This window comes from Rhinoderma darwinii, unplaced genomic scaffold, assembly GCF_050947455.1.
Source record: "Rhinoderma darwinii isolate aRhiDar2 unplaced genomic scaffold, aRhiDar2.hap1 Scaffold_3090, whole genome shotgun sequence".
In the NCBI taxonomy this organism is placed as follows: domain Eukaryota; kingdom Metazoa; phylum Chordata; class Amphibia; order Anura; family Rhinodermatidae; genus Rhinoderma; species Rhinoderma darwinii.
Window position 1 is genome coordinate 26457 of NW_027463356.1, and position 15301 is coordinate 41757.

General features: G+C 37.1%; 1 protein-coding gene across 1 annotated transcript in view; it reads left to right on the top strand.

Moving 5' to 3' along the window:
* Positions 1-15301, top strand: part of LOC142704357 (ER membrane protein complex subunit 3-like) — a gene marked incomplete at its 3' end in the record, with an annotated part of 51537 nt that overhangs the window by 16090 nt on the left and 20146 nt on the right. The window contains 2 exon segments of the mRNA XM_075848265.1: positions 14506-14563; positions 14715-14808. Of these exon segments, the coding sequence (XP_075704380.1) occupies positions 14506-14563; positions 14715-14808 (152 nt within the window).

Here is a 15301-nt window from a genome sequence, read left to right on the forward strand (position 1 = left end):
GTTGTCACAGCCCCGCCCCCTGTTACTGACATCACTGATATATAATATAATTACATTGTGATCAGACATGAGATCCACACATCTTATATACAGTAACAGCTATTCATCTGTTACTACTGACAACCAGCCTGTATATCATGTGTGAGAGGTTGTCACAGCTCCGCCTCCTGTTACTGACATCACTGATATATAATATAATTACACTGTGATCAGACATGAGATCCACACATCTTATATACAGTAACAGCTATTCATCTATTACTACTGACAACCAGCCTGTATATCATGTGTGAGAGGTTGTCACAGCTCCGCCCCCTGTTACTGACATCACTGATATATAATATAATTACATTGTGATCAGACATGAGATCCACACATCTTATATACAGTCACAGCTATTCATCTATTACTACTGACAGCCAGCCTGTATATCATGTGTGAGAGGTTGTCACAGCCCCGCCCCCTGATACTGACATCACTGATATATAATATAATTACATGTGATCAGACATGAGATCCACACATCTTATATACAGTAACAGCTATTCATCTATTACTACTGACAACCAGCCTGTATATCATGTGTGAGTGGTTGTCACAGCTCCGCCCCCTGTTACTGACATCACTGATATATAATATAATTACATTGTGATCAGATATGAGATCCACACATCTTATATACAGTCACAGCTATTCATCTATTACTACTGACAACCAGCCTGTATATCATGTGTGAGAGGTTGTCACAGCCCCGCCCCCTGTTACTGACATCACTGATATATAATATAATTACACTGTGATCAGACATGAGATCCACACATCTTATATACAGTAACAGCTATTCATCTATTACTACTGACAACCAGCCTGTATATCATGTGTGAGAGGTTGTCACAGCCCCGCCCCCTGTTAGTGACATCACTGATATATAATATAATTACATTGTGATCAGACATGAGATCCACACATCTTATATACAGTAACAGCTATTCATCTATTACTACTGACAACCAGCCTGTATATCATGTGTGAGAGGTTGTCACAGCTCCGCCCCCTGTTACTGACATCACTGATATATAATATAATTACATGTGATCAGACATGAGATCCACACACCTTATATACAGTAACAGCTATTCATCTATTACTACTGACAACCAGCCTGTATATCATGTGTGAGAGGTTGTCACAGCCCCGCCTCCTGTTACTGACATCACTGATATATAATATAATTACACTGTGATCAGACATGAGATCCACACATCTTATATACAGTAACAGCTATTCATCTATTACTACTGACAACCAGCCCGTATATCATGTGTGAGAGGTTGTCACAGCCCCGCCCCCTGATACTGACAACCAGCCTGTATATCATGTCTGAGAGGTTGTCACAGCCCCGCCCCCTGTTACTGACATCACTGATATATAATATAATTACATTGTGATCAGACATGAGATCCACACATCTTATATACAGTAACAGCTATTCATCTATTACTACTGACAACCAGCCTGTATATCATGTGTGAGAGGTTGTCACAGCTCCGCCCCCTGTTACTGACATCACTGATATATAATATAATTACACTGTGATCAGACATGAGATCCACACATCTTATATACAGTAACAGCTATTCATCTATTACTACTGACAACCAGCCTGTATATCATGTGTGAGAGGTTGTCACAGCCCCGCCCCCTGTTACTGACATCACTGATATATAATATAATGACATGTGATCAGACATGAGATCCACACACCTTATATACAGTAACAGCTATTCATCTATTACTACTGACAACCAGCCCGTATATCATGTGTGAGAGGTTGTCACAGCCCCGCCCCCTGTTACTGACATCACTGATATATAATATAATTACATGTGATCAGACATGAGATCCACACATCTTATATACAGTCACAGCTATTCATCTATTACTACTGACAACCAGCCTGTATATCATGTGTGAGAGGTTGTCACAGCTCCGCCCCCTGTTACTGACATCACTGATATATAATATAATTACATGTGATCAGACATGAGATCCACACACCTTATATACAGTAACAGCTATTCATCTATTACTACTGACAACCAGCCTGTATACCATGTGTGAGAGGTTGTCACAGCCCCGCCTCCTGTTACTGACATCACTGATATATAATATAATTACACTGTGATCAGACATGAGATCCACACATCTTATATACAGTAACAGCTATTCATCTATCACTACTGACAACCAGCCTGTATATCATGTGTGAGAGGTTGTCACAGCTCCGCCCCCTGTTACTGACATCACTGATATATAATATAATTACATTGTGATCAGACATGAGATCCACACATCTTATATACAGTAACAGCTATTCATCTATTACTACTGACAACCAGCCTGTATATCATGTGTGAGAGGTTGTCACAGCCCCGCCTCCTGTTACTGACATCACTGATATATAATATAATTACATGTGATCAGACATGAGATCCACACATCTTATATACAGTAACAGCTATTCATCTATTACTACTGACAACCAGCCTGTATACCATGTGTGAGAGGTTGTCACAGCCCCGCCTCCTGTTACTGACATCACTGATATATAATATAATTACATGTGATCAGACATGAGATCCACACATCTTATATACAGTGACAGCTATTCATCTATTACTACTGACAACCAGCCTGTATACCATGTGTGAGAGGTTGTCACAGCCCCGCCCCCTGTTACTGACATCACTGATATATAATATAATTACATTGTGATCAGACATGAGATCCACACATCTTATATACAGTAACAGCTATTCATCTATTACTACTGACAACCAGCCTGTATACCATGTGTGAGAGGTTGTCACAGCCCCGCCTCCTGTTACTGATATCACTGATATATAATATAATTACATTGTGATCAGACATGAGATCCACACATCTTATATACAGTAACAGCTATTCATCTATTACTACTGACAACCAGCCTGTATATCATGTGTGAGAGGTTGTCACAGCTCCGCCCCCTGTTACTGACATCACTGATATATAATATAATTACACTGTGATCAGACATGAGATCCACACACCTTATATACAGTAACAGCTATTCATCTATTACTACTGACACCAGCCTGTATATCATGTGTGAGAGGTTGTCACAGCTCCGCCCCCTGTTACTGACATCACTGATATATAATATAATTACATTGTGATCAGACATGAGATCCACACATCTTATATACAGTCACAGCTATTCATCTATTACTACTGACAACCAGCCTGTATATCATGTGTGAGAGGTTGTCACAGCCCCGCCCCCTGTTACTGACATCACTGATATATAATATAATTACATTGTGATCAGACATGAGATCCACACATCTTATATACAGTAACAGCTATTCATCTATATCATACACCACCTTCTATCATAGGATGAGATATCACTGTTATATCATACACCACCTTCTATCATAGGATGAGATATCACTGTTATATCATACACCACCTTCTATCATAGGATGAGATATCCCTGTTATATCATACACCGCCTTCTATCATAGGATGAGATATCACTGTTATATCATACACTACCTTCTATCATAGGATGAGATATCACTGTTATATCATACACTGCCTTCTATCATAGGATGAGATATCACTGTTATATCATACACCACCTTCTATCATAGGATGAGATATCACTGTTATATAATACACCACCTTCTATCATAGGATGAGATATCACTGTTATATCATACACTACCTTCTATCATAGGATGAGATATCACTGTTATATCATACACTGCCTTCTATCATAGGATGAGATATCCCTGTTATATCATACACCACCTTCTATCATAGGATGAGATATCACTGTTATATAATACACCACCTTCTATCATAGGATGAGATATCACTGTTATATCATACACTGCCTTCTATCATAGGATGAGATATCACTGTTATATCATACACCACCTTCTATCATAGGATGAGATATCACTGTTATATCATACACCGCCTTCTATCATAGGATGAGATATCACTGTTATATCATACACTGCCTTCTATCATAGGATGAGATATCACTGTTATATCATACACTACCTTCTATCATAGGGTGAGATATCACTGTTATATAATACACCACCTTCTATCATAGGATGAGATATCACTGTTATATCATACACCACCTTCTATCATAGGATAAGATATCCCTGTTATATCATAGACCACCTTCTATCATAGGATGAGATATCACTGTTATATCATACACTACCTTCTATCATAGGATGAGATATCACTGTTATATCATACACCGCCTTCTATCATAGGATGTGATATCACTGTTATATCATACACTACCTTCTATCATAGGATGAGATATCACTGTTATATCATACACTACCTTCTATCATAGGATGAGATATCACTGTTATATCATACACCGCCTTCTATCATAGGATGAGATATCCCTGTTATATCATACACCGCCTTCTATCATAGGATGAGATATCACTGTTATATCATACACCGCCTTCTATCATAGGATGAGATATCACTGTTATATCATACACCGCCTTCTATCATAGGATGAGATATCACTGTTATATCATACACCGCCTTCTATCATAGGATGAGATATCACTGTTATATCATACACCACCTTCTATCATAGGATGAGATATCACTGTTATATCATACACCGCCTTCTATCATAGGATGAGATATCACTGTTATATCATACACCACCTTCTATCATACGATGAGATATCACTGTTATATCATACACTACCTTCTATCATAGGATGAGATATCACTGTTATATCATACACCACCTTCTATCATAGGATGAGATATCACTGTTATATCATACACCGCCTTCTATCATAGGATGAGATATCACTGTTATATCATACACCGCCTTCTATCATAGGATGAGATATCACTGTTATATCATACACCACCTTCTATCATAGGATGAGATATCACTGTTATATCATACACTACCTTCTATCATAGGATGAGATATCACTGTTATATCATACACCACCTTCTATCATAGGATGAGATATCACTGTTATATCATACACCACCTTCTATCATAGGATGAGATATCACTGTTATATCATACACCACCTTCTATCATAGGATGAGATATCACTGTTATATCATACACTACCTTCTATCATAGGATGAGATATCACTGTTATATCATACACCACCTTCTATCATAGGATGAGATATCACTGTTATATCATACACCACCTTCTATCATAGGATGAGATATCACTGTTATATCATACACCACCTTCTATCATAGGATGAGATATCACTGTTATATCATACACCACCTTCTATCATAGGATGAGATATCCCTGTTATATCATACACTACCTTCTATCATAGGATGAGATATCCCTGTTATATCATACACCACCTTCTATCATAGGATGAGATATCACTGTTATATCATACACCACCTTCTATCATAGGATGAGATATCACTGTTATATCATACACCGCCTTCTATCATAGGATGTGATATCACTGTTATATCATACACCGCCTTCTATCATAGGATGAGATATCACTGTTATATCATACACCACCTTCTATCATAGGATGAGATATCACTGTTATATCATACACCACCTTCTATCATAGGATGAGATATCACTGTTATATCATACACCGCCTTCTATCATAGGATGAGATATCACTGTTATATCATACACCGCCTTCTATCATAGGATGAGATATCACTGTTATATCATACACCGCCTTCTATCATAGGATGAGATATCACTGTTATATCATACACCACCTTCTATCATAGGATGAGATATCACTGTTATATCATACACTACCTACTATCATAGGATGAGATATCACTGTTATATCATACACCGCCTTCTATCATAGGATGAGATATCACTGTTATATCATACACCGCCTTCTATCATAGGATGAGATATCACTGTTATATCATACACCGCCTTCTATCATAGGATGAGATATCACTGTTATATAATACACCACCTTCTATCATAGGATGAGATATCACTGTTATATCATACACCGCCTTCTATCATAGGATGAGATATCACTGTTATATCATACACCGCCTTCTATCATAGGATGAGATATCACTGTTATATCATACACTGCCTTCTATCATAGGATGAGATATCACTGTTATATCATACACCACCTTCTATCATAGGATGAGATATCACTGTTATATCATACACCGCCTTCTATCATAGGATGAGATATCACTGTTATATCATACACCGCCTTCTATCATAGGATGAGATATCACTGTTATATCATACACTGCCTTCTATCATAGGATGAGATATCACTGTTATATCATACACTACCTTCTATCATAGGATGAGATATCACTGTTATATCATACACTACCTTCTATCATAGGATGAGATATCACTGTTATATCATACACCGCCTTCTATCATAGGATGAGATATCACTGTTATATCATACACCGCCTTCTATCATAGGATGAGATATCACTGTTATATCATACACCGCCTTCTATCATAGGATGAGATATCACTGTTATATCATACACTGCCTTCTATCATAGGATGAGATATCACTGTTATATCATACACTACCTTCTATCATAGGATGAGATATCACTGTTATATCATACACTACCTTCTATCATAGGATGAGATATCACTGTTATATCATACACCACCTTCTATCATAGGATGAGATATCCCTGTTATATCATACACCACCTTCTATCATAGGATGAGATATCACTGTTATATCATACACTACCTTCTATCATAGGATGAGATATCACTGTTATATCATACACCACCTTCTATCATAGGATGAGATATCCCTGTTATATCATACACCACCTTCTATCATAGGATGAGATATCACTGTTATATCATACACCACCTTCTATCATAGGATGAGATATCACTGTTATATCATACACCGCCTTCTATCATAGGATGAGATATCACTGTTATATAATACACCACCTTCTATCATAGGATGAGATATCACTGTTATATCATACACCACCTTCTATCATAGGATGAGATATCACTGTTATATCATACACTACCTTCTATCATAGGATGAGATATCACTGTTATATCATACACCACCTTCTATCATAGGATGAGATATCACTGTTATATCATACACCGCCTTCTATCATAGGATGAGATATCACTGTTATATCATACACCGCCTTCTATCATAGGATGAGATATCACTGTTATATCATACACCACCTTCTATCATAGGATGAGATATCACTGTTATATCATACACCGCCTTCTATCATAGGATGAGATATCACTGTTATATCATACACCGCCTTCTATCATAGGATTAGATATCACTGTTATATCATACACTACCTTCTATCATAGGATGAGATATCACTGTTATATCATACACCACCTTCTATCATAGGATGAGATATCACTGTTATATCATACACCACCTTCTATCATAGGATGTGATATCACTGTTATATCATACACCACCTTCTATCATAGGATGAGATATCACTGTTATATCATACACCACCTTCTATCATAGGATGAGATATCACTGTTATATCATACACCACCTTCTATCATAGGATGAGATATCACTGTTATATCATACACCGCCTTCTATCATAGGATGTGATATCACTGTTATATCATACACCGCCTTCTATCATAGGATGAGATATCACTGTTATATAATACACCACCTTCTATCATAGGATGAGATATCACTGTTATATCATACACCACCTTCTATCATAGGATGAGATATCACTGTTATATCATACACCGCCTTCTATCATAGGATGAGATATCACTGTTATATCATACACTGCCTTCTGTCATAGGATGAGATATCACTGTTATATCATACACTACCTTCTATCATAGGATGAGATATCACTGTTATATCATACACCACCTTCTATCATAGGATGAGATATCCCTGTTATATCATACACCACCTTCTATCATAGGATGAGATATCACTGTTATATCATACACTACCTTCTATCATAGGATGAGATATCACTGTTATATCATACACCACCTTCTATCATAGGATGAGATATCCCTGTTATATCATACACCACCTTCTATCATAGGATGAGATATCACTGTTATATCATACACCGCCTTCTATCATAGGATGTGATATCACTGTTATATCATACACCGCCTTCTATCATAGGATGAGATATCACTGTTATATAATACACCACCTTCTATCATAGGATGAGATATCACTGTTATATCATACACCACCTTCTATCATAGGATGAGATATCACTGTTATATCATACACCGCCTTCTATCATAGGATGAGATATCACTGTTATATCATACACCGCCTTCTATCATAGGATGAGATATCACTGTTATATCATACACCACCTTCTATCATAGGATGAGATATCACTGTTATATCATACACCGCCTTCTATCATAGGATGAGATATCACTGTTATATCATACACCGCCTTCTATCATAGGATGAGATATCACTGTTATATCATACACCGCCTTCTATCATAGGATGAGATATCACTGTTATATCATACACCGCCTTCTATCATAGGATGAGATATCACTGTTATATCATACACCACCTTCTATCATAGGATGAGATATCACTGTTATATCATACACTACCTTCTATCATAGGATGAGATATCACTGTTATATCATACACCGCCTTCTATCATAGGATGAGATATCACTGTTATATCATACACTACCTTCTATCATAGGATGAGATATCACTGTTATATCATACACTGCCTTCTATCATAGGATGAGATATCACTGTTATATCATACACCACCTTCTATCATAGGATGAGATATCACTGTTATATAATACACCACCTTCTATCATAGGATGAGATATCACTGTTATATCATACACTACCTTCTATCATAGGATGAGATATCACTGTTATATCATACACTGCCTTCTATCATAGGATGAGATATCCCTGTTATATCATACACCACCTTCTATCATAGGATGAGATATCACTGTTATATAATACACCACCTTCTATCATAGGATGAGATATCACTGTTATATCATACACTACCTTCTATCATAGGATGAGATATCACTGTTATATCATACACTGCCTTCTATCATAGGATGAGATATCACTGTTATATCATACACCACCTTCTATCATAGGATGAGATATCACTGTTATATCATACACCGCCTTCTATCATAGGATGAGATATCACTGTTATATCATACACTGCCTTCTATCATAGGATGAGATATCACTGTTATATCATACACTACCTTCTATCATAGGGTGAGATATCACTGTTATATAATACACCACCTTCTATCATAGGATGAGATATCACTGTTATATCATACACCACCTTCTATCATAGGATAAGATATCCCTGTTATATCATACACCGCCTTCTATCATAGGATGTGATATCACTGTTATATCATACACTACCTTCTATCATAGGATGAGATATCACTGTTATATCATACACTACCTTCTATCATAGGATGAGATATCACTGTTATATCATACACCGCCTTCTATCATAGGATGAGATATCCCTGTTATATCATACACCGCCTTCTATCATAGGATGAGATATCACTGTTATATCATACACCGCCTTCTATCATAGGATGAGATATCACTGTTATATCATACACCGCCTTCTATCATAGGATGAGATATCACTGTTATATCATACACCGCCTTCTATCATAGGATGAGATATCACTGTTATATCATACACCACCTTCTATCATAGGATGAGATATCACTGTTATATCATACACCGCCTTCTATCATAGGATGAGATATCACTGTTATATCATACACCACCTTCTATCATACGATGAGATATCACTGTTATATCATACACTACCTTCTATCATAGGATGAGATATCACTGTTATATCATACACCACCTTCTATCATAGGATGAGATATCACTGTTATATCATACACCGCCTTCTATCATAGGATGAGATATCACTGTTATATCATACACCGCCTTCTATCATAGGATGAGATATCACTGTTATATCATACACCACCTTCTATCATAGGATGAGATATCACTGTTATATCATACACCGCCTTCTATCATAGGATGAGATATCACTGTTATATCATACACTGCCTTCTATCATAGGATGAGATATCACTGTTATATCATACACTGCCTTCTATCATAGGATGAGATATCACTGTTATATCATACACTACCTTCTATCATAGGATGAGATATCACTGTTATATCATACACTACCTTCTATCATAGGATGAGATATCACTGTTATATCATACACCACCTTCTATCATAGGATGAGATATCACTGTTATATCATACACCACCTTCTATCATAGGATGAGATATCACTGTTATATCATACACCACCTTCTATCATAGGATGAGATATCACTGTTATATCATACACCACCTTCTATCATAGGATGAGATATCCCTGTTATATCATACACTACCTTCTATCATAGGATGAGATATCCCTGTTATATCATACACCACCTTCTATCATAGGATGAGATATCACTGTTATATCATACACCACCTTCTATCATAGGATGAGATATCACTGTTATATCATACACCGCCTTCTATCATAGGATGTGATATCACTGTTATATCATACACCGCCTTCTATCATAGGATGAGATATCACTGTTATATAATACACCACCTTCTATCATAGGATGAGATATCACTGTTATATCATACACCACCTTCTATCATAGGATGAGATATCACTGTTATATCATACACCACCTTCTATCATAGGATGAGATATCACTGTTATATCATACACCGCCTTCTATCATAGGATGAGATATCACTGTTATATCATACACCGCCTTCTATCATAGGATGAGATATCACTGTTATATCATACACCGCCTTCTATCATAGGATGAGATATCACTGTTATATCATACACCACCTTCTATCATAGGATGAGATATCACTGTTATATCATACACTACCTACTATCATAGGATGAGATATCACTGTTATATCATACACCGCCTTCTATCATAGGATGAGATATCACTGTTATATCATACACCGCCTTCTATCATAGGATGAGATATCACTGTTATATCATACACCGCCTTCTATCATAGGATGAGATATCACTGTTATATAATACACCACCTTCTATCATAGGATGAGATATCACTGTTATATCATACACCGCCTTCTATCATAGGATGAGATATCACTGTTATATCATACACCGCCTTCTATCATAGGATGAGATATCACTGTTATATCATACACTGCCTTCTATCATAGGATGAGATATCACTGTTATATCATACACTACCTTCTATCATAGGATGAGATATCACTGTTATATCATACACTACCTTCTATCATAGGATGAGATATCACTGTTATATCATACACCACCTTCTATCATAGGATGAGATATCCCTGTTATATCATACACCACCTTCTATCATAGGATGAGATATCACTGTTATATCATACACTACCTTCTATCATAGGATGAGATATCACTGTTATATCATACACCACCTTCTATCATAGGATGAGATATCCCTGTTATATCATACACCACCTTCTATCATAGGATGAGATATCACTGTTATATCATACACCGCCTTCTATCATAGGATGTGATATCACTGTTATATCATACACCGCCTTCTATCATAGGATGAGATATCACTGTTATATAATACACCACCTTCTATCATAGGATGAGATATCACTGTTATATCATACACCACCTTCTATCATAGGATGAGATATCACTGTTATATCATACACTACCTTCTATCATAGGATGAGATATCACTGTTATATCATACACCACCTTCTATCATAGGATGAGATATCACTGTTATATCATACACCGCCTTCTATCATAGGATGAGATATCACTGTTATATCATACACCGCCTTCTATCATAGGATGAGATATCACTGTTATATCATACACCGCCTTCTATCATAGGATGAGATATCACTGTTATATCATACACCGCCTTCTATCATAGGATGAGATATCACTGTTATATCATACACCGCCTTCTATCATAGGATGAGATATCACTGTTATATCATACACCGCCTTCTATCATAGGATGAGATATCACTGTTATATCATACACCGCCTTCTATCATAGGATGAGATATCACTGTTATATCATACACCGCCTTCTATCATAGGATGAGATATCACTGTTATATCATACACCACCTTCTATCATAGGATGAGATATCACTGTTATATCATACACTACCTTCTATCATAGGATGAGATATCACTGTTATATCATACACCGCCTTCTATCATAGGATGAGATATCACTGTTATATCATACACTACCTTCTATCATAGGATGAGATATCACTGTTATATCATACACCGCCTTCTATCATAGGATGAGATATCACTGTTATATCATACACCACCTTCTATCATAGGATGAGATATCACTGTTATATCATACACTACCTTCTATCATAGGATGAGATATCACTGTTATATCATACACCGCCTTCTATCATAGGATGAGATATCACTGTTATATCATACACCACCTTCTATCATAGGATGTGATATCACTGTTATATAATACACCACCTTCTATCATAGGATGAGATATCACTGTTATATCATACACTACCTTCTATCATAGGATGAGATATCACTGTTATATCATACACCGCCTTCTATCATAGGATGAGATATCACTGTTATATCATACACCGCCTTCTATCATAGGATGAGATATCACTGTTATATCATACACCGCCTTCTATCATAGGATGAGATATCACTGTTATATCATACACCACCTTCTATCATAGGATGAGATATCACTGTTATATCATACACCGCCTTCTATCATAGGATGAGATATCACTGTTATATCATACACCACCTTCTATCATAGGATGTGATATCACTGTTATATAATACACCACCTTCTATCATAGGATTGAGATATCACTGTTATATCATACACTACCTTCTATCATAGGATGAGATATCACTGTTATATCATACACCGCCTTCTATCATAGGATGTGATATCACTGTTATATCATACACCGCCTTCTATCATAGGATGAGATATCACTGTTATATCATACACCGCCTTCTATCATAGGATGTGATATCACTGTTATATCATACACCGCCTTCTATCATAGGATGAGATATCACTGTTATATCATACACCACCTTCTATCATAGGATGAGATATCCCTGTTATATCATACACCGCCTTCTATCATAGGATGAGATATCACTGTTATATCATACACCGCCTTCTATCATAGGATGTGATATCACTGTTATATCATACACCGCCTTCTATCATAGGATGAGATATCACTGTTATATAATACACCACCTTCTATCATAGGATGAGATATCACTGTTATATCATACACCACCTTCTATCATAGGATGAGATATCACTGTTATATCATACACCACCTTCTATCATAGGATGAGATATCACTGTTATATCATACACCGCCTTCTATCATAGGATGAGATATCACTGTTATATCATACACCGCCTTCTATCATAGGATGAGATATCACTGTTATATCATACACCGCCTTCTATCATAGGATGAGATATCACTGTTATATCATACACCACCTTCTATCATAGGATGAGATATCACTGTTATATCATACACCGCCTTCTATCATAGGATGAGATATCACTGTTATATCATACACCACCTTCTATCATAGGATGAGATATCACTGTTATATCATACACCGCCTTCTATCATAGGATGAGATATCACTGTTATATCATACACCACCTTCTATCATAGGATGAGATATCACTGTTATATCATACACCGCCTTCTATCATAGGATGAGATATCACTGTTATATCATACACCGCCTTCTATCATAGGATGAGATATCACTGTTATATCATACACCGCCTTCTATCATAGGATGAGATATCACTGTTATATCATACACCGCCTTCTATCATAGGATGAGATATCACTGTTATATCATACACCGCCTTCTATCATAGGATGAGATATCACTGTTATATCATACACCACCTTCTATCATAGGATGAGATATCACTGTTATATCATACACCACCTTCTATCATAGGATGAGATATCACTGTTATATCATACACCACCTTCTATCATAGGATGAGATATCACTGTTATATCATACACCACCTTCTATCATAGGATGAGATATCACTGTTATATCATACACCACCTTCTATCATAGGATGAGATATCACTGTTATATCATACACCGCCTTCTATCATAGGATGAGATATCACTGTTATATCATACACCGCCTGACTACATGGTTTGTGTTGTGACATTTTTGTGCGTCTTATTGTGTGTTTTGTGTCTTCTCTTACAGTCAGGTGTTGATTCGCAGCCGAATTCTCAGGGAAAATGGCAAATACATCCCGAAACCGGTAAGTAGCTCATGTTCCCGTCACACCAGGAAGCAGCAGTTCTGATTTTCGTGTCATGTGATGTCTTCAGACTTTGGTGTAGATTATTCTACAGGGTTCACATACTTTACACGTGTGATATGAATCGCTGTCATGTGTTTTATCTTTTCAGTCTTTTCTAATGAGAAAGTTTTACTTCAACAACGCAGAAGACGGATTTTTTAAAAAGACAAAGAGGAAAGTCGTCCCCCCATCACCCATGACAGGTGCGCGTGTCCTGCGTGTAGTGTGCTAGACTGCCCCCAGTGGCCACACGTAACCTCGTGGTCGTACCGCCACTCGTGCTTACACTAAACATACCCCTAGTGGCAGAATCTCTCGTGGTCCTCACATTTCTTACCTATAGGGAATCCTGGGAGCTGCGGTAATCTTACCGAAAGTCGCCCCGGCCGTGTCTGTATTGTGACTATCCGTATAAAGACATCAGGACATGCTGCATTCTTCACTCTGGCCACTAGTGCACGCACAAGCTAATGTTTCCCGTTTCCTGTAGCGCACTTTTCAGCTTTGCTGTATATACAGGTACAGGGTTAGCAGAGTCATCTCATTATCATGACCGGGTGGGAAAGTAGTGGCTGCTCTATTGTATTGCTGGAGGCCTAGATGAGTCAGGAGGATCGCCTCCTCCCGATCATTGCCCCGTGAACACCGCACCAATCAGCCGACAAACAAGCGAACACTCATTTCTTGGCTAATCGG